At 48.5% G+C, this 22,173-nt stretch overlaps 2 protein-coding genes across 3 annotated transcripts; one reads left to right on the top strand and one right to left on the bottom strand.

The window, feature by feature from the left end:
• Positions 1-1,124: 1,124 nt before the first annotated feature.
• ccdc93 (CCC complex scaffolding subunit CCDC93) lies at positions 1,125-8,135 on the bottom strand. Its single transcript, XM_079357062.1, has 23 exons — positions 7,789-8,135; positions 6,792-6,905; positions 6,609-6,703; positions 6,387-6,498; positions 6,208-6,306; positions 6,069-6,125; positions 5,861-5,961; positions 5,332-5,365; positions 5,142-5,237; positions 4,935-4,985; positions 4,744-4,830; positions 4,363-4,479; positions 4,187-4,249; positions 4,029-4,102; positions 3,869-3,950; positions 3,378-3,452; positions 3,222-3,293; positions 2,209-2,317; positions 2,049-2,131; positions 1,930-1,967; positions 1,764-1,848; positions 1,558-1,671; positions 1,125-1,277 (listed from the first exon to the last, which is right to left on the bottom strand). Exons 1-23 carry the CDS (start codon positions 8,020-8,022, stop codon positions 1,221-1,223), a joined length of 2,049 nt encoding a protein of 682 aa, XP_079213188.1. The 5' UTR covers positions 8,023-8,135; the 3' UTR covers positions 1,125-1,220.
• LOC306832405 (U3 small nucleolar RNA-associated protein 14 homolog A) lies at positions 7,993-13,395 on the top strand. 2 transcript variants are annotated; one of them, XM_079357059.1, is made up of 4 exons: positions 7,993-8,081; positions 8,302-9,027; positions 9,400-10,479; positions 12,362-13,395. In XM_079357059.1, the coding sequence occupies exons 2-4, from the start codon at positions 8,349-8,351 to the stop codon at positions 13,150-13,152; spliced, it is 2,550 nt and encodes an 849-aa protein (XP_079213185.1). In that variant the 5' UTR covers positions 7,993-8,081; positions 8,302-8,348; the 3' UTR covers positions 13,153-13,395. The 2 variants fall into 2 exon arrangements, with proteins under 2 accessions (XP_079213185.1, XP_079213184.1); XM_079357058.1 differs by lacking the exon at positions 7,993-8,081 and having other exon boundaries at positions 8,173-9,027.
• Positions 13,396-22,173: the final 8,778 nt, after the last annotated feature.

Here is a 22,173-nt window from a genome sequence, read left to right on the forward strand (position 1 = left end):
AGCGGTAGTGTTGCCTCTTAACTGGCAGGTTGGGGGTTCGATCCCCAGCTCCTGCAGCCCTACGTGTCCCTGGGCAAGTGTGTTCACTTTGAGCTCGCCAGTCGCCGGCTTCATGTGTCATCAGGAACGACAAGTGCAGCGGTCTGAGTAAAAATCCAACATGGAGGCTGCGTGTGTCGACAGAAACGTTTCAGCTGCAACTGTTGTTTTTATCAGCTGTCGTTAAATCCATCACAAACTATCATGTCATGTGTTGTTGGAGCACGCAGTCTTTAAAAAGGAAGTCGATGCTGAAGTGTAACATCCTGCAGTACCTGGAGTGTCCACTAGAGGCTGGCTGCAGTTCCTGGAGTGTCCACTAGAGGCTGGCTGCAGTTCCTGGAGTGTCCACTAGAGGCTGGCTGCAGTACCTGGAGTGTCCACTAGAGGCTGGCTGCAGTACCTGGAGTGTCCACTAGAGGCTGGCTGCAGCAGCACAGGAAGTCACATACACACCCATTCAAACAGCCTGTTTTTCCAGCAGACATGAACATGTTTACAGCCTGCTTCAAAACACCAAATAGGTGTGATTAGCTCATGTCTCCATCCACACACACTGTACGGGGGGAATGTTTTCATGACTCAGCAGTTTTGATTGGCTCGACTCAAAGTTAGCCTGAGACAGCATTTCCAGCATGGAGACCGCCATCCATTGGACTCCAGCGCCCCCTGCAGGGACACACGGGGGACTCCAGCGCCCCCTGCAGGGACACACGGGGGACTCCAGCGCCCCCTGGCTTTAGTGTGACAGAGTGACAGGTTGATGCTGATTAACTCGTCTCCGTCTGATTTGGACTAAATGTTGAGTCACAGAATGTTTCCTCCTCAGAGGCATCGAGGGACTTCAGACACGTCTCTGATAGTCTCCAATCAGCACACGGCGTGTGACCGAACACACTATCTAACATGAGTCACAGCACAGGCGTTCAAGCTTCCTTTATTTGTTTATTCATGAGATGCTGCACGAACACAGAAAATAAGACATGAGGTGAATGGACACTTCAGAGGCACAGCAGACAAACATCGTCTGCACAATAAGACAGCGTGATTCAAAAAAGATATCTGAGAGTGAAGTCAGGAAGACGTCAGAGCGCCGTTTGACCGTCAGCTGATTGGTGCAGGTTATAAAGACATGAGGGACTCGTAAAGTGGAATGTGAGAACATGTGAAGTGACCCGGGGTTAGGAGGCTCCTTTGGCTCGCAGCTTCGACAGCAGCATCTCGTTCTTCCGACACTCCTGACGACAGAGGAAGAAGAGGACATCATGATTACAGGCGGGACAGACATCGTCTCCGGCAAACACTGAGCCGTCCCTGCAGGACAAACACGTCTCTCTGGAGACAGAAAAGTCTCATAATTTAAAACACGTAGAAAAGTAGAATCATTGACGCCTGTTTGGTTACCATGGAAACGAAACCTAGACGACGAACATGGAGTGAGACACGTCCATGTGACCTCCTGCACGCGGAATAGTTCGTAACGTGTTTGTAATATTTGGACGGCGCTCGCTCTCTCACCTCTTTGAAGTCTTTGACGGTTTTGAAGTACAGCCTCTGCTTGTCGAGCAGCTCCACGTACTCGTCGTTCAGCTGATCTCTCCTCATCTTGTTCTCCTGCTTCTTCTTCTCCATCTGAGCGAGCGAGCGAGCGAGCGGACAGGAAGTGAGAGTTCAGAGACCACCTCGGCGTGTAAACAGTGACATCATAAACAGATGAGTGTTACCTTGATGCGACTCTGTTTGATTCCCTCCACTATCTGCTCCATCTGTCGGAGGAACTGCTCCTTCGCCGCCGAGGACGACATGGCCCTGAACGACACAGCAGCCAATCAGAACCCAGCTACACATGTGGACGGATCACACGGGACAGAGCACGGCGTTCATACTCACTGCTGGAAGTTATCGTGGATGGAGTTCAGAAGATTCACCTGCAGAAACAAGAGCAGTGTGTAACTCTGACCCCTAGTGTTTCAAACAGGTACTGCAGTGTACGTGTGAAAAGCCGTCACCTCTTTCTCCAGGTAAACCTTTTTGTCGTCTAAGGTGTTGTACAGAGTGAAGAACTGTTTGGTCTCTTTGTGCGTGGCAGAAACTGAAAGGGCAGAAAGAGACGCTCTGTCTTTGGTCCACATTTGGTTTCACACTAGAGTTCAGACACGAGGAGCTCACCCTGGCTGTACAGTTCAATGAACCTCTTCTGGTACTGGGTCAGCTCGGCCCGGCTCGGCACCTCGTCGATCTTCCTCTGCAGGATGGCGATCTCGCGGTTCCTGCGAGCCTGAACAAAGGGAACAAAGGTCCTCATACCGGTCTGGACAATACGCTGCCATGTCAAGCTACCAGCTACGGCTAATCAGCAGTTTGTTTTGGAGCTCAAGGGCGCCACCTACTGGATCAAAAAGTCTCATTCTTCCTTTAACTCGATGGACACTTTCCATCCTGTGGCAGAAACTTAAACTGAAGTTAGTTTGGACATGGTGCAGCCTCTTCTCCTGCGTCTCTGTCCACTAACCACATGCACGATTACACGCTCGCTGTCCAAACTGCTTCTGTTAAATATCTGTAAATGTCCTCCTGACAAAGAGAAGAACATTTAGAGCTTTTGGACCGCTCACTCCAATCACAACACAAACAGCTGGAGGGGAGCCCCGTTTATTTTCCAGTGTTGACAGAAGTCAGAGCTCAATAATCACGGATGTGATGTTATCGCTGCACGTCTATCTCGGCTTTCTAAGACGAGCGAGCGGGCGAGCGAGCTCTGGTGAGTGAGAAGAGCGAGTGTCGGGGAGTTTGGACCCTCCGACAGGAAACGGTAGAGTCGGGCTGACGGTGGCGCTCGCTGTGAGGACAGGCTGTCACACTTCCTGTTTGGTGGTTTTTGCTGGTTGTTGTAGTTTTATGTGTAACCATGGAAGGGACTACAGACGTCACTGTCCCTTTAAATAAACATAAGGCCTCATAATGAGCTCTGTAGATGTGAATAAACATAAAGAAGGTTCCAGAGCTCCTTGATTTAAAGTGAAGCTTCAGTGTTTGGACTAATCAGTCATGTGGATAAGCACACGTGTGAACACGGCCTGACTGACACGGTGTGTGTTGTACTACTGTCACTGTTCTTATCTGCAGCCTGTTATCTGTGACCTACTTCCCTGCAGCTCCGTCATGTGATGTGCAGTACTGACCATGACCAGGCGGATCTTCTGCAGTTTCTCTCTGTCCGTGTTGTACTGTTTGTCTATCAGCTGGTTCCTCTCCTGAGAACACAAACACACGGGCTCCTTTAGAACCATGTTCCCGAGGAGGCCGCTGAAGCTCCTTTAATGAAACGTGGCGTGTACCTTCTCCTCCTCCGTGTCCTGTCCAGATTCTGTTTTCAGCTCCTCGATGTTCTGCTGCAGGCGGCTCATCTCCTCCTGCACACGCCATCCACACGTTAGAGACAAGAACACAGTCAGTGGATGTTTCAAACCGCCGTGTGACGAGCGGGGAGGAACATCAATGAAGATGTTTGTGAGGATGAAACGTGACGCTGACTGTGGATGGCTGAAGCTGCGTCATCAGGCTCATGTCTCAGGTGCTGAGTGAAGGAGGTCATGCAGCACCTTGTGTGTGTGTGTGTGTGTGTGTGTGTGTGTGTGTGTGTGTGTGTGTGTGTGTGTGTTCAAGGTTCTTTATTGTCAAATATGCTCCATGTTAACATACAGCACAGATGAAATTGCAAAAAGGGAAGTTCCCATACCGGGAGTCGAACCCGGGCCGCCTGGGTGAAAACCAGGAATCCTAACCGCTAGACCATATGGGATGTGTATGTGTGTGTGTGTGTACTCACTCTGCAGTGCGTGCGGAACTCGTGCTCCTGCTGCTTCAGGTTTTCATTCATGGTCACCAGCGCTCTCAGCTTCTCCAGCAGGCTGTGGAACAGCACATGTTGTTTGTGAGGAGGATTCAGCTCGACTTCATGTTCATGGTGAGGATTCTCCTCGGCTCACCTGCTGTCAGCCTGCTCCTCCATCTCCTCCAAACACTTCACCTCCTTCTCCAGCTTCTCCCACTGCTCCGTGGCCTTTGAGGAAAGATTCACAAAGCCAGCTTCATGAAGAGCACGTCCACATAGTGACGCTCGGATCAGACGGAGGATGAGTCTTACCTCCAGCAGGTTGTTCTTGGCCTGGTCACAGCCGGCTTTCACCTCGGCATGTTTGGCCTGAAGCTGTCAAAAGATCATTGATTTAATACAAACAGAGAAGTGGTGCAGGTAGGATAAAAGCACCATCCATCACAGAGACTCTGTTAATGAAGCAGCTGACGGCCGTGACCTCTGACCTCCTCCAGCTGTTTGCTCTTCTGTTCCATCTGCTTGTTGAGTGAAGCCACAGCTCTGCGGTGCTGCTGCAGCGGGCCGTAGCGCTCCGATCGCTCCTCAGACGACAGCTCCGACTGCTGCAGGGAAACATGGGAAACGGAGTTTAATCCCAACAAGGAAGTGCTTTAATAAATCCCCACCAGCAGCCGCTGTGTGACCCTGCACAGAGGTCCACCAGGACCACGTAACTGATAGGTAACTCTGACACCTAGTGTTTGAGAAGGGTACTGCAGTCCAGATTGTGAACAGAGAGCTGCAGGGTGTCAGAATGGCTGCTGTCTTTGTAAAGAAGTTTTAAAAAGCTGAGAGAAGAAGTGAAGCAGGTTGAAATATGAGCTCACCTTCTCGGCGTACTCCGAGGCGATCTGTTTGATTTCCTCAGACTGCAGTCCGACTATCTGACCCACTGCGCTGGCCGTCAGCTTCCCCTGCGCGCGCGCACACACACACACACACACACACAGCGTCTCTAACACCACAGGACAATGATCACGTTTCATTTTAAAGCTTTACACAGTGAGCGGATGCCCACCTCTTCGCTCGCCATGGCGGCCATGCTGGTCATCAGGGTTTTGATTCTCATCTGAGGGAGAGAAATCACAGTTACTGTTTCAGCACGTCTAAAACATGAGGTGTCGTCTGCGTGTGGGAAACGTTCTCAGTCCAGGTCGCGGGGTCATGAGGACGATTGGCCTTATGATTCCATTTGAAGACGTACGCTCGTCTTGGACGTGCTCACCTCCTCTGCTGCCTGCAGGTCGGCCTCCTCTGACACCTCGGCCATCCCCGGGGGGGCCGACTGAGAGCTGGCCATCACAGCTTTCCTGCCGTCCACCTGGAGGGGGGGGGGACAAGAAGCAGACTGGTTACAGAGGTTAAAGGTCACCAGTCTGAGAACAGGTCCCTGTATGAGTCCCTGAAGAAGCTACCTGGTCTTTAGACTGTTTGCTGAATCCATAGCGCCTGAAGAGAGAGACAGAGAAGACGGAGAGTTAACTGAGGAGAGGACGTGAATCAAGCTCCATGCCACACTGCAACAGCAGCACGTCAGACAACATGAGAGCAGCTCCACACTTTGCATCCATCATGCCTCAGCTGGAACATCAAACACACACAGAGTCACACCGAGGCTCCTTCAGTACTTACAGCAGGAGGTCTGACACTCTACGACACAGGCGGAGAGATGGATCAGAAAACAACATGTCAGACACATACAGTGGACCAGACCAAGACTACAATGGGACATGACTGGAGTCTGGGTGAGAGGTCTTAAAGGGGGGCGGGGCTTCTCTGGGTCCTGTATGATGGTTAAATAATCTATTAGTGAGTGCTTTCAGTCCTACAGGTCACAAGTGTTCCAGGTGCGTCTTAGACGTGTGTGACAGGACGAGTGAAGGCATGATCAATGATCTCACACACACACACACACAGTGTAGTGCACCTGAGGTGACCTCTGACCTGCCGTACTCCAGCAGAGTGGAGTGAACTCTGGACTCCTCGTCCAGCAGCTCTCCTGCGTCTCTCTGCCTCCGGTACCTCCGCTGAGGTTTGTACACCTCCTGGAGGAAAGAAACCACATCAGCATCAACATATACAGTCTCATCTGAGGAGCACAGAGCTGAAGACTAGAAGTGGGACTGAAGCAGTGACATGTTAAAGAACTCACCAACACGTCCAGGACGGCCTTCGCTGCCTTGTCCTTCCTCTGATGAAACTCTTCATCCTACATCACAGAGTTTGACAGAAGTGGATGAGAGTCGAGAGGTGAAAGATGAGCAGTGAGTCGTGTCTCTCTGTTCTGTTACCTCTGGAAGGCTGTGGGTTTTATTAAACTGAGAGATGGAGTACGCTCTCACGTAGTCGCCCATCTCCTCCCGCGTCTCGATGGCTCTCTTCACCAGCCACTGAAGGAGGACGACACACGGCCCATCACAAACAGATCACACACACCTGACTCCTGTGGCGTCAGGACGGATCGTCTCACCTGAATCACTGGGAAGATGTGGATGAAGTCCAGGCCTTGGATCTGATGTGGCTCCAGGCGATGAGGACACTTCATCTTGGGTAACACAGAGACGATTTTCTCAGTCAGCGCTCTGCAGAGAGGAACAAACACTCGTCACAGACCCATCCAGCTCTAACGTCAAGTCTTTACACTCACATGTATGACTGAAGAGCCAATCCTCCGCTCATGAAACCCCCTCACATTTTCTGTCCGATGGTCGAGTTCTCCTGGAAAAGAAGATCCACGTCGATGTCAAAGTTACAGGTGGTGATGCACCAGGTCATACCGCCGACCACCTGAGGAGAAAGAAAGAGGACGAGTGAGTGAGGACGGGCTGAGTCACTTGTTCCCCCTCAGACAGGTTCAGGTCCTGGTTCTGTTCACCTTATCGAAGGGGGACAGCCCTTTAATGCGGGCTCTGAAGTATCCAGCAGCCAACAGGAGCTCCAGGATCTCAGCCAGCTTGATGCTCTGCTCCTCATCCTCTCTGGTCTCCACCTGGGGACCAAACACATACTCATCTTCACCACCATCATCATCATCGTCATCATCAATATAGGAATGTAAATATAGGAATATTCCCCCTTTCACAATAGAGACTCACAGACATATGCAACCTTCCAAACACACCTCAGACAGTGAATAAAAGAACACCATGTCTGTGACCTCTTTTAACCTTTACCTTCTGTTACTGACTCGTGTCACTTGTGCCTTTGTAGCTGTATTTTATATTTATATTACCTGTCTGTAGAGACAGCAGATGAAAACCACCCTTCAGCTATAATCTGACATCCTTTACACATTAATATGTACTGTCCCTAACAAATGAATATAATAAAGGGGGTTCCGGGGATCCCTGGATAAGAAGATCTGAGGATTTCCAGATGTGCTAGCTTGTGCAGGTGTTACGCTGTAAATAGTGACCGTGTTAACTGGTGGAGTTTAGCTGTCGTAGTTTAAACAGATGTATAGTGTCCTAGCGGAGTCCTATTTTTTAACTGTGTTATTACAATATAAGATGGTACGTATGTAGGGAATAAATATCAAAAAGAGGCATTCACGTTACGACAACCACAGACGGCACCAGATAACACGGTAACCGTTCACACCATAACACCTGTCCCTGTGAAATTTACAGCTGTTTACGGAGAAATGAGCCGATATGAGTTCATGTTCTGTCTCTGTGTCAGCTGCTTTATTGTTCATTAATTCGTTCCTGGGACGTTAAATAGATAAACGAGCTCAGTGTCAGTGTGACCGTTGGGAGAGAACTTTGAGAACCGTTAAACAGCCGTTTGCCGACCGTTTAGTTTCGTTCTTCTCCGTTTTTTAAAGTACAACTCTTTTTTCTACGTGTCGGGAAACTCCAGAAGGTTTTTACCTGAATGAGGTTTCCGTCTTGGTCATACTGAGCCCCTATTTTAGAGCCTGCCCTCACTCTGTGGAAGACAGACGAAGCCGCCGCCATGTTGAACCGAACTGTTGACGAAGGATGACTGTCACGTGATGAACGTAACGCCTCATGTGACAGGCTGTTTAACAAATCACGTTGTTGTATCCATAGATATATCTTTAATCCGTCATCTAAATATGCTGCTTTTTGGATTGGAAACATGTAATAATTGTGGTCCACTCTCAGACCCAGCAGGGGGCGCTAGTGCGCTTTAACACCAGGTTTGCAGGTTTTACGACAGTTTTTTATTTTTTTTTACCTTTATTGAACAAATTCTTAGTGAATTAAACGTTTGCATACGAAACAAAACGTATGCATAAAAATATAAACATATTCTACCAGTACAGTATGTATAAATGTAAAACAAATACATTTAAATAGAAATTTAAAAAAATTGCGACAGTTACACTCACGTGACACCAACACTATACTTTACGACAGCGGCCAGGTTTTTCGGCACACGTGTGTACAGCTGCGGTCCGTGCAACATGGCGAAAGTTTCCTCCAAGATGAAGATGAGTAAAAAGAAAGCGAAGAAGAGCGCCGATGACAGCGCGGTGAAGAAGGTGGAGGTGGTGTACGATGAAGAGGAGGATGAGGAGGTGGGGTTACATGAAAACATCACCAGTGAGGAAGAGGAGGAGGGCGAAGAGGATGAACGAAAACGCCAGAAGCTCTTGGAGGCCATCAGCGCCCTCGGAGGGAAGAGGAAGAGGACTTTAGGGGAGAGGTCCGAGGCGGCCGTGCACGTGTCCGAGTTCAGCGTGCACGCGGAGGGAGAGGGCGACAAGGTCGACCTGTCAGACCTGATCGGGACTCTGGACCAAACCCCTCAAGTGTCCGCGAAGACCAAGAAGCAGCTGAAGACTCTGCAGCAGGGCAGCAGGGCCGTGGACAGTCCCCTCAGTAAGCAGGAGACCCTGAGGATCCAGAGGGGGGTCGCCTTCCACAAGGCGGCCAAGGAGGTGACCCGCTGGAAGGGGGTCATCAAGCAGAACCAGCGGGCCGAGCAGCTGGTCTTCCCCCTCAACCAGGAGCCCTCCGGACCCAGACCCATGGAGAGGGTGGTGACCGGCTGGAAGGCCAGGACCCCGCTGGAGGAGCAGATCTTCGCCCTCCTGAATGCCAACAAGCAGCCAGTCCATGACCCCGTCCTGACCCCGCAAGGCAAGTACAGGACTGGAGTCAAAGTGGGACCGGCTCCTCAGTAGTCTGGATACCTTTGATATGACTCGTAAACATCAGTGTTTTGATCGCATGGCGACAGAGGTGTGCTGCAACATGTGGAAACTAAAAACGAGGAAGTTCCCGTACCCGGTATTGGGTTTGTGGGATCAGGTTTTGATGTCACCGTGGTATCTAAACGGGTCCCATTACAGAACATTTGTTCTGGTATCATATCATGGGTTAAATTCTGGTGTCATTTAAACCTCACTGAGTTTTAATATCGATCTGCTGCTCTTCATGTTTTTCACTTTTGAATGTTGTTTGTGTAAATAACCACGCCCCCTCCCCCCCCCCCCCTCTCCCCCCCCACAGAGGAGGCGTCCCTGAAGGCCATGAGTCTGGACGAGGCAAAGATCCGGCGTGCGGAGCTGCAGAAAGCGCGCGCCCTGCAGTCCTACTACGAGGCCAAAGCCCGCAGAGAGAGGAAGATCAAGAGCAAGAAGTACCACAAGGTGCAGAACAAGGCCAAGCGGAAAGACCTGGTCAAGCAGTTCGACGACATGGTCAAGTCGGACCCGGCCGCCGCCTTAGAGGAGCTGAACCGGATCGAGGTGGCCCGCATGCAGGAGAGGATGTCGCTGAAGCACCAGAACAGCGGCAAGTGGGCCAAATCCAAGGCCATCATGGCCAAGTACGACGAGGGCGCTCGCAAGGCCATGCAGCAGCAGCTGGAGGTCAACAAGGAGCTCACACAGAAGCTGGTGACGGCGCTGAACGACCACGACGATGATGAAGACGAGGAGGAGGAGGAGGGAGGGGACCCCGAGGTGCTGCCTGATTTTGTGAACGATGCAGAGCAGGTAGTGGACTCGTCCAATCCGTGGATGAGAGGGAAACTCTCTGAAGATCCAGCCGAGAAGGAGGCGAGCGAGATTGTGGATCTGACGGCAGAGGAGGAGCCCGCAGCCGAGGAAGAGGAGGAGGAAGAGGAGGAGGTGAGGGAAACAGAAGAAGAAGCACTCCTCAGAGAGTTTGACAGCAGGAGGAAACGACGTCAGGCTCAGGAGACGGACTCCATACCTGTGATATCTCTGGTGGATGATGATGAGGAGGAGGAGGAAGAGGAGCAGAGTAAAGCTGCAGCAGAGGAGGAGGAAGAGGAGCAGAGTAAAGCTGCAGCAGAGGAGGAGGAGGAGGAGCAGAGTAAAGCTGCAGCAGAGGAGGAGGAAGAGGAGCAGAGTAAAGCTGTAGCAGAGGAGGAGGAAGAGGAGCAGAGTAAAGCTGCAGCAGAGGAGGAGGAAGAGGAGCAGAGTAAAGCTGCAGCAGAGGAAGAGGAGGATGATGAAGAGGATGAGGAGGACCTCTCAGAGTTTACAAACCTTTATAAAGAACTGGCAGACAGCCGACGGGAGGAGCAGGAGGAGCAGGAGGTGCAGGAGGAGGCAGCTGCAGGTAAAATACTCCAAACAGTCAGCAGTGATTTATGATGACGTGTGAGTGTGTGAACGCACAGCGAGCTGAGTGTGTGTGAACGCACAGCGAGCTGAGTGTGTGTGAACGCACAGCGAGCAGAGTGTGTGTGAACGCACAGCGAGCTGAGTGTGTGTGTGAACGCACAGCCAGCTGAGTGTGTGTGAACGCACAGCGAGCTGAGTGTGTGTGAACGCACAGCGAGCTGAGTGTGTGTGAACGCACAGCCAGCAGAGTGTGTGTGTGTGAACGCACAGCGAGCTGAGTGTGTGTGAACGCACAGCCAGCTGAGTGTGTGTGAACGCACAGCGAGCTGAGTGTGTGTGAACGCACAGCCAGCTGAGTGTGTGTGAACGCACAGCCAGCTGAGTGTGTGTGAACGCACAGCGAGCTGAGTGTGTGTGAACGCACAGCCAGCTGAGTGTGTGTGAACGCACAGCGAGCTGAGTGTGTGTGAACGCACAGCGAGCTGAGTGTGTGTGAACGCACAGCCAGCTGAGTGTGTGTGAACGCACAGCCAGCTGAGTGTGTGTGTGTGAACGCACAGCGAGCTGAGTGTGTGTGTGTGAACGCACAGCGAGCTGAGTGTGTGTGTGTGAACGCACAGCGAGCTGAGTGTGTGTGAACGTCTTTCCTCTCCAGAATCAAACAGAGCGTCACGTTCAGCAGCTCAAAGTGTTTCACACAAAACATGAGAAAGCTTCATGATTAGAAATCAGTGAGTCACATGATCACATGATCACATGATCACATGATTCAAATATGTTCAATCAAAATGATTTAAATGAATTTAAGGAAGAATGAAACGTTAGTGAACAGCTGAGTCTCTAACATGGTTTAAAGGTTCTACCTTCATATTGACTCTGTCAGTCTGAGGACTACACACACACACACACACACACACACACACACAGTCAGACACACACACACACACACACACACACACACACAGTCAGACACACACACACACAGAGTCAGACATGCACACACACACAGAGTCAGACATGCACACACACACAGAGTCAGACATGCACACACACACACACAGAGTCAGACATGCACACACACACACACAGAGTCAGACATGCACACACACACAGAGTCAGACATGCACACACACACAGAGTCAGACATGCACACACACACACACAGTCAGACACACACACACAGAGTCAGACATGCACACACACACACACAGTCAGACACACACACAGTCAGACACACACACACAGAGTCAGACATGCACACACACACAGACACACACACACACACACACACACACAGTCAGACACACACACACACACACACACAGTCAGACACAGACACACAGTCAGACACACACACACAGACACACACACACAGTCAGACACACTCACACAGTCAGACACACACACACAGTCAGACACACACACAGTCAGACACACACACACAGAGTCAGACATGCACACACACACAGACACACACACACACACTCACACAGTCAGACACACACACACAGTCAGACACACAGTCAGACACACACACAGTCAGACACACACACAGTCAGACACACACACACACACACAGTCAGACACACACACAGTCAGACACACACACACACACACAGTCAGACACACACACAGTCAGACACACACAGCGCTGTGCTCGTTTCTGTTTCTCCCTCTGAAGACTTCGTCCCCTCGCTTCACCTCTGCAGCTCTCAGACTGGAGGTCAAAGGTCACGGGTTCAAACGGCGGTCTGAAGTGGTTATTAGATGAACGTTTCTTATCGTCAGGCGTCTCTGCGTTTGTTCCACAACATTTTCATTGTGTCACTTCCTGTGGCGTTGATCACGTGTCTCGTCTTGTCTTCCTTTCCTGGCAGCGGCGGACGCAGCGGCGTCCTCGGCTCAGCTGGAGGAGACCCTGCTGAGGATCAGGACTCTGGAGGACACGGAGGAGCTCCTGGTTCAGGAGGAGTCCGACGCTGATGAAGCGCCTCCTGCTGCAGAAGCCCCGCCTCCTGCGAGTCAACACGCGGGGAAAAACAAGAAGAGGAAGCGAGGCATCGAGCTGAAACGAGTCCTCACCAAGGAGACCAAAGACATCCACGTCCCGCTCGCTCGCACGGTGGAGGACGCCGAGGACTCGGATGACGATCAGGAGCAGAGGGGCCTCATCAGGGAGGCCTTCGCCGGGGACGACGTCGTCTCCGACTTCCTGAAGGACAAGAGGAAGCAGGAGGACGCCGGGAAGCCGGCGGTGGTGGACCTGACGCTGCCCGGGTGGGGCGAGTGGGGAGGGACGGGTCTAAAGCCGTCCCGCAGGAAACGCCAGAAGTTTAGGGTCAAAGTGGCTCCGCCTCCAACCAGGAAAGACGCCAGCCTGCCGAGCGTCATCATCTCGGAGAAGAGGAACCGCGCCATCACCCTCCACCAGGTCAACACGCTGCCCTTCCCCTTCGAGACACACGGGCAGTTTGAGAGCACCATCCGCACGCCGCTGGGCCGGACCTGGAACACGGAGCGCACGGTGAAGAAGATGAGCAAGCCCAAGGTGGTGACCCAGATGGGCGCCATCATCGAGCCGATGGCGAGGGAGGAGCTGATGAAGGACAGGAGGCAGGCGAGCGCAGTGAACAGAAACAGCGTGAACTCTGGGAAGAGGAAGCGCTGAACCGTCACTGAGGGGGTTTTTCAAAATAAAATGTGTTGATGAAAATATCAAAGGTTGATTTAAAACACGTGGAATCACTTCCAACTAAATGTTTGAGTTTCATGAGACGGATCCAGAAAATGTCTTTAAATAAAGCAGACTTTTATTTCTGAAGCTCGAGACACAAAACATTATACATTATGTCTTTATAAAGAATCATAAACTGACTTTGTATTAAAAATGAAAAACTGGTTGATTCAAAAAGGTCCAGTTTCATTGATTTTATTTCACACCATCATCGAGGAGAGAGGTGGACAGTGCCTTGCTCAAGGGCACCTTGAGAGGTGACCTGGCACATCTCCAGGAACAAGACCATTTTCCATCCCCTGTATTTCCAAGACCACACGAATACAAGTTGTAGACACAGTGTGTGTGTGTGTGTGTGTGTGTTGGGAGCTGGTGAACTCCTGCACGATGTCCGACTCGTGGAAAACGTGACGTATTTGTGCGATTTGGACAACATGCAGGAAGTCACCTGCACGCATGGGGTTTTTAATCTTTGGCGCTGTTAGGTCATTAAAATGGTGGCGAGTGTATCGTGGTGTTGCCGACCTTCGAGATGATCGAGACCCGTTAGAGCGCTAACGTCCTGATGTCTCAGACGCTTACACAACACATCTCTCAGGTGTGTTTGAATGACTGTAAGCCTTGTTACACTCCGTGTGTGTGTGTGTGTGTGTGTGTGTGTGTGTGCAGGAGAAGCACACGTTTCTCCTGCTGATTCTCCCTGCGTGTGAAAGAAAAGCCGTGTGAGTTGGGTTAAACCTTCACACATGGGTGAGAGTGCATTCTGTGGCACCTGACGTCTCTGTATTTTACATGACAGACACTCTATTAAAGGGGGGGGGCAGGGCGGGGGGGGGGGGGGGGGAGGCAGGGGGGGGGCTGTAATGGACTATGCATCAGTTCAGGTAATGGTTGTCAGACTGAGAGGCAGCAGAGGATTCCATTAGAGTTACTAAATCACTCATTGTGCTGCGTCGTCCTCGGGACAATTACTACAGCTTCATACAGAGCAGTGAGAGGAGCCGGTCCTTGGACCTGTGTGTGCTGGACTGAGACCACATCAGACCGGCTCTCACTCAGAGGCGAGGTGAGGCTGTAAATCAGTGAACGTGGGAGCACAAGCAGCGTGTGATGAAACGTGTTTTCATCCATGATGCACCTGTGTGAGGCGGGATGAGAGGCAGCGAGGGCCTCGGATAAAAACCACCACGCGTTGAGTCTGGTCCCCTTTTATTAGGACCACAATAAGGGACCAAAGGTACCGATCCAGCCCCAAAGGGTTCCTCTTCTTCCTCAGTAGAGCTTAAATAAACAGCAGGCTACACTGTGCTGCTATGATGTCATCATTCATGATGCTGCTCCTGGTAAACAAGTCCTAGCATACATCCATCTACCTTAATTACAGCTACTTGTTTATATTCTTCTTCTGTGGTTTTTCCTTTTAGCTGTTCGGAGGGGGCCCCCCCGGGGATCACTGGGGCCCACACAGAGTCTAGAACCAGTGACAGCTGCCAAAGACCAAGGTGACGGATTCTGAGGTGGAAAAACTGTAACTAGCCTGCTAGCTTATTCATGTTGTTTTAGGCCTGCTAGCTAAGCTAACAAGTCGACTGTTGGTGGAGCGCTTGAAGCGCTAGCTCAGCAGTGCAATGTGAGTGATTGCTGTCAGACGGGGCCCACTCAGGGAGACTTCCTGCTGTCACTGCAAACTATGCACACAACTCAGGGGGCGGGGCTTGTTGCATTTAAAGAGACACACACACAAAACAGAGCGTTCAGAGAGAGCTGGTTTCTGCAGGGTCTCAAACCTCCTCTGCTGCTTCATTCATGTTATATTTGGACCAAAGCTCAGAAACACAGATGACTCATTTAGACCACAGGGGGGCGCTGTTTGAAGAGGGGGAGAATATGTCCTCCTTTATTCAAGCTTCAGTCAGCGGGAGAGCAAAGCTTCAGCCTCACATACAAACAGAAAGCAGAATAAAAGCTGCTCACTGACATCCAGAGTCGTATTAAAAAAAGCCTGAATGTGTAAATGTTGAAAAGCATCAAAGACGTACTGAAGGCTGATTTGATGCTTTTCTGCAGACACAAGGTTAACTTAACTTTCTCCTGCTGTTTGAATGTGTTTCTCTCTGCAGCCTGATCTCCTCTGAGGTCTGTGCACCAAACAATCTGATAAAAGACTCTTTCTCATTTCCCCTCCATTTCAAAGGCCCGACTCCATTCCCTCCCTGACAGGTGTAAGATTAACTTAGTTAGGTGCAGAGCCGCTCATGCACACCAAATTAAATTAATGGAACAAATTTCCCTCCTAATTAAGATGAAAATACGTGTCAGTTGTAACCTTGCTGAGCACTAATTATGTACAAATGATTTATCATCTGTTTCGTCCTGAATAGCAATGGGCTCACCTCTCCGATAGCCCTGGCTGCCTGTTAAGAGATGGCTGCTGATTAACAGTGACAGGTTGTGCTGCGGAGAAGCTGCACGTCGGCCCGCAGCCAATCAGAGCCGGCCACAGCTCAGACTCTCCTCCCTTCCATTAACCTACATCGAGTGTGCAGCTGAGCGTCACTTTGCCTCGGCTCTCCTTCTTGTTTCTCTCCTCAGAATGAAAATAAAGTACATCTAAAGAGGAGGGGGGAGGGGGGGGGTGTCCTGGAGGTTTCATGTGCATTGAGACTGGATTAGTGTCCACCTATCAAAGGGGAAATAAAGTGTTTAAAGAGTCTCTCCAGCTCAAACAACAAACCACATTTAAAGTGAAAGATGCGTTCACTGTCAGGTCAGGAGACGCACAAACGACTTTCATTTGACTTTTCTACAGGCTGAAACCTGGAATCTGACAGTTTGTTGTTTCCAGGCCGAACACACAAAGACAAGAGCTGAAAGAGTGAACAAGAATAAAAGCAAACAAAGAAATGATTTAGTTACAGAGAGAGAAAAAAGAGAGCGATACAAAGGATAGCCTGGCGGTTATTTTGCGCCCTCATGCACAGACCTCGTTGAAGCAGCTGAAGGTTCAAATCCGTCCACAGGCCCTTCCTGCATGTCACGCCCCTCTCTCTCTCTCTCTCTCTCTGCTCTGAACTTCCTGTCTCTCTTCAAATGTCCAATAAGCGTAAAAAAGAGACGATTAAGAGTTGATTCAGCAAATATATAGAAGCAGAACAACGTTTGTGCTCGCCATGTTGATACAGCTGCAGCCACGCCCCCTGTCCTGTGTTTGAGACTGGTTTTAGAGAGAGAGTGTGTGTGTGTGTGTGTGTGTGTGTGTGTGTGTGTGTGTGTGTGTGTGTGTGTGTACAGTGAGCACCCAAAGACACACCTTCAACAAAACAGAAAAAAACCTTCATGAAGGACTTTCCAACACGCTGAATGTAGGCTGGCTGACTTCCTGTTGGGTTCGAGAGGCTTCTCTGTCAGACTTGACGTCACACATGTCTCTAAGTGTCAGACTTCTATATGTGCAGAGTCCAGGAGGGCATCCTGCAGCTGTAGCAGCCTGAGGCCAGCAGGGGGTGCAATAGGTCAAGTCTGCACTCAGCCGCCATGCTTGCGTTCCAGTGAGCTGAAATATCAAAACTAAACAGGGCTTCATTACACAATTACATCCTAACTGGGATAGTCCATCTTATTTGCTGCTGCCTTGAGAGTACAGATATATTTCAGCGGGCAGCAGCCGCTCTGATTAGCATTAGAATCAAGAGTCCCCGGCGATGCTGAGGGCCACACCGGCCAATCTGTAATCATTGTTCCGCAGGCGTGCTCACAGGGGAAACAGCCCGCTTTGTCATTATCATTCAATATGCCACACACATGCTGCCAGAGCTGCCTCCGCTCCGCACATTAGCATTTTCCTGCTCACGCTTCTGAGGGTTTTCAGAGACAAAGATGCTGAAACGAGTCCTGAAGAAGATTCTGCTCTCTCTCTCTCTCTGTCTCGCTCGCTTCTTCTTCTGCGATTGTCCTCTCTGTAAATGTAATTATGTACAGGTGTCAGCTCCTGCCATCAGGGATCATTTGACTTTCCATTGTGCTTCGGGGTTCTTTAGCAGACAAGCTAGCGTTGCCACAATTTGCTCTGTTGGATGTTTCATTGTTGTGCTAAATGTCAGCATGGCTGCACACAGGAGAGACTCGTGTTCTGCACAATATTCCTCTCCCTTTCTGCATGAAGCCGAGCCTGTCTGTCTGTCCACACACACACACACACTCACACACACACACACACACACACACACACACACACACACACACGCTCATTGTAAGACATGCAGGCCCCGTGGGTGCAGATTTACACACACAGAATCATCCGCTGTCGTGAATCTTTTATTGGAATAAACTGAGAAATGGACTCAACATGTTGTCTGACTGTCTGACCTTTAACCCGGTCTGTTTGTGACATCATCAGAACCGGGTTTATGAATATGACTCTAACCCTGGAGGTCTGCGAGAGAAATAATCAAGATTTTTGTGCGTCTGTGTGTGGTCCATTTTTCACGTTTATTTAACCTGACTCATCTCTTTTTTTTCTTTATTACAATGAATTTATTCCGTCATGTTTTGGTGAGCTGGATTTTAATCTGAATCTAAGACTTGATGTCTTTTTTTTTTTTTTACATCTATGACCCTCACTCAAACGTTGAAGATGAAATTTAACATAATACACCCACATTTGCTGGCAAAAGTCACATTTAAATTCAGATGCATATTTACTGCTTGAAGGAGAAACACGTTTTATTTCTCCTTCTCAGACATGAAATCTGCGTCTTTAAAGGACGAAGACGAATGTTTTGTCAGTTTTCATGAATTTGAAGGGAATCTGTTGCAGAGACAGATTTAAAACTCTGAGGATAAAGAATATTTCTTGGAAACATTTCTGACCCTGACTTCACTTCTTTAAATATTAATGACCCTAACTTTAATCTGCACAAATTAAATCCACGATCTAGAAGGATGAAGACACATTATAGTAATTATTTATTATTGTGAGAATGTTAAAATGTTTTATCAGATAAAGTTCATCAGAACTCGAGCCAGTAAATTGCTGCCTCTAGATGAACTTGGCTTTTTTTTTTTTTAAACAGACAACCCTCGATGACTGCTCGAGTTAAATCTAATTTTTTTAAGTTTTAATGACCACGACTCTTAAATTTATCTGATTTAACATTTTAATTGTAAAAATCGAGTTTTTGTTAAATTCTGTTCACGTTACATTTTAAAGGACAAAGATAAATTCACATCGTGAATCTAATCCGTCATTCTGCACATTTATACTTTTATACTTTGTAAGGAGACAGAGAGAATAATTCTGGTTATTATTTGACCTTGTAAAGAAATCACATTTTGAAGGTTAAACATTTAGGTTTAATTTCTGATCCTTAGTCGGATCTATCGTTGAGATAACTTTGATATTTTCAAGGATAAAATAGATTTCTTGTAAGTATTCATGATTCTAACTTTAATCTGCCAGAGATAAATCCACATTTTAAAGTATAAAGATGCATATTTATTTATGACCATAACTCTCAGTCACAGTTTCAGAGGTCAGAATGATCGTGTTCTTATTTAAAGGATAAAGATTCATTTCACACCCTGACTCAGCTTTCACCTCCTCCATGAATGAATATTGAATTTTCAAATCAAACACTCCCTCCGCATGAAAAGACCAGCAGCCATTTTCTTTTGTTTCTCCCTCACCCCTTTATTCCTAAAATCACGCCTCCTCCTGCAGAGCGAGAGACCCTGGTGTTGGCGGCGTCCCGGCTCTGCAAACAGCCTCCTCTCACAGTGTCTGTCAGGGGATTGGCGGATGCTGCGGGGAGGGAGGGGGTTAGAGGTTAATTATAGACAACAGAGAGGTCACAGGGCCTATTATTTTGGAGCCGAGACCTGCAACGGTCCAATGGGGATGACATTTACGACGAGGGCCCTGCCCCACCCCTCCATCACCATCCCACCCCGTGCACGCCATCACTCACGTTTATCCTGAAGGGGCCGACAGTGGGACTCAGCGGTCTGATAATGAAAAGGCCCTTAGCGCTCGACGGAGGCAGGATGATGAATTGAATCCCTGGATGTTCTGTGGCTGCGTCAGGGGGCCTCAGCGGAGCCCTTGACAACTAATTGAAAGCCCCCGTACCCTCCTCTTACCTAGCAGACTTCCTTTATCACTCTAATTATTAGGGTTAAGTGAGGCTCCCAGGGGATTGTGGGTAGTGGGGTAGCTGTGTAGAACCTGCAGACTCATCTTATCAGCTCCAAAGAAAGAGGAAAGCATAAATAATCAGCTTTTATCTGGGACTCTGAGGACAGCGAACACATCAATAATCAGCTTTTCTTCAAACCCTGTAGGAAGGCGTGTGTCCGGCTGGTCGGGGATACTTTATATTTTCATTCCCTGATGCACGGCTCTCCAACAAGGGGCTCCAAAATATGAGAAAATAAAAACGATCTACCCTATGCATCAACGAAACCTCACTCATAGCAAACTCTACTTACTCTAGATCTATCTAACCAGATCATAATAACCTGTTCGACAGCATCCACTGTCAGAAATCTCATTAAAGGTAAACTTATAATAATATTAAAATGTGATAATATACACAGAATAAAAATAAGGGCAGAAGAAGTAGCTCGTGACTTGTTTTATTTTTTGAAAGTAGCGCTCATTCTGGAAGAGGCTGGAGACCCGTGCCAGACTCATTCTGAGCCCACTCCTCTCCATGTGTGAGATCACCCGCCACACGACGAGTCTCCAGCACCTGCTCTCTTTCAAAGACGTCTCTGACACGAGGACAGACTCCAAGGAGCAGAGGACACAAACTCTGGATTTATTCAACGACTGTTCGGGACACGTAGAGTCCAAAAAGCAGGAACACCAATCTGAGGAAGGATGCAGGTCAAAGTCATTCACTGGAGGGTGATACAGAATAAACACTGGAGACATCACATTCATGATATTAGATAACATGTTTTATTAGTACTGGAAACAACAGAGACTGAGGACACGTCCACACGTCGGTGATTATTTGTGTGTTTTGACCTTTCGTACACAAACTGATAACTGTTAGTCAAACTCCTCCCAGGCTGAAGAAACTCAGTTTAAAGTGTTTCTGTGGAGACGGGAAAATTAGAAATGTGGGTTGTTTGACATCATTGTGTGACGCCATTGTTGATGATACAACAATATCGTAGTGCAGCTTTCATATGATATGACAAATCCGCCTTTGATTTCAAGCTCCGCCCACCAGTTAGTTTAGACCTGAAGAAACCTTTTGTAAACGCCTTTAAGATCTTCGACCGTGTCCAGTTGACTTTGGGATCAAACTGTAATCTGTAAAAGTTTCGATTTTAAATGTTTGGCTCAGATTGAAATCAGAAAGTGTTCTTTGGATATCCTCGGTTTCTCTTTATCTCGGGCTGCAGCCGTGCGCTCTAAGCTTTCTCTGCCCCGGTGTTTTATTAAAGCTGCAGCATAAAAACTTCAGCTAACCACGATGGAGTGAAGTCTGAGCCCTGGTGGAAACGAGAGAGCGTGGATAGTGTGTTCTGGTGGAAACTATTGTGTTGCAGATATAATCCCTGAAACCGTCTGAGCAGCAGGCCTAGGTAATGCTGAATACAAAACAGAGTGTAAATAGGATGGAGGATTACGGTGGATCCACTCCGCGCCGTGACTCTCTCACCTCTGTAAGCCTATTAGAGCACGAGAGCACATCAGCAGTGTTACTGCAGCATCTGGTTAACTCTGTGTGTGTGTGTGTGTGTGTGTGTGTGTGTGTGTGTGAGGGGCATACAGCTGTTGAGCTTTGACGAAAAAGAAGTCTGATGCTGCAAGAGGCTTTCTGAGGATTTATTAATATCATAAAAAGTCTAAAATAACGTGCCTCTCTTTATAAATGAACTCTTTAATGTCCCTCTGATTAACTGTGTGTGTTGGTTATTATCCTAAAAGTTCCATCCTCTCCGTCTTCTGCCTGCTTCACTGGTCAGAAAATGTGTGCTCAAACAGGCCATTTGGAGATGTTCCCTTCATGACATCACAAAGGGCAGTAGCCCCTCCCCCAGGTGGGTGACACTCCCACAGCTAGGTGTTTGTTCTGCCCTCTGAGTCTGCCTTCTCACCGTAAACAATAGGACATGGAGCCAGAAAGCAGCGAGTACACCCGAGCCCTTCCAGAGAGGGGGCGTGGTCAGACACAGCTCATTTACATATTTAAAGCTACAGACACAGAAACAGCCTGTTCTGAGCAGGGCTGAAATAGAGGGGTTTATAGACATGATCAAATACAGGATCAGAGTGGATTTACAACAACACACTTCACACACATGATGAAGAGGAGCGAGGACACTTATATGTTTCTGTCTATCAGTTGTGTGATTAACTGACCAATCCAGAGTGTAACCCGCATAATAGCAGCTGGGATCGACTACCTTTTATCCAGAATATTAATGGACATATGTACACTACATAGAAAAAACACTGACATAAGTATACACAACTTAGTACTTTTTGCACATTTAGGTTTATTAATGTAAATATTATTTATCTTTTTTACCGTGTTTTATTTTATTTACCGTACCTTTTTTATCTACATTGCACCGTGGGGAGGGGGGAAACGTAATTTCGATTTCACTGTGTGTCTGACATATTTTGGAATTGACAAATAAAGAACCTTGAACCTTGAACCTTAAAAGAGACACACATTAGGCTGTGAAACAGTGAGGGAAAAAAGCACGTTCTTGTCCAAAAAAGGTCTTAGACACGTTAATATTCATGTTATGAAAAACATAATTACTAAAAAACAAAATGAGGCTAATTATTTATTTAACCGTCATCTCATGTTATAAGTTAAAACATAATGTCGGTATGTTAAGAGGCTTTAACTGCTCGCTGCTCTCTGTGTAAATAACTCACGTCATTTACGTTCGTTTTGTGTAACGCGCTGACGTCATGGCCTACGACGC

Source organism: Symphodus melops (assembly GCF_947650265.1).
Source record: "Symphodus melops genome assembly, chromosome: 12".
Classification (NCBI taxonomy): Eukaryota; Metazoa; Chordata; class Actinopteri; order Labriformes; family Labridae; genus Symphodus; species Symphodus melops.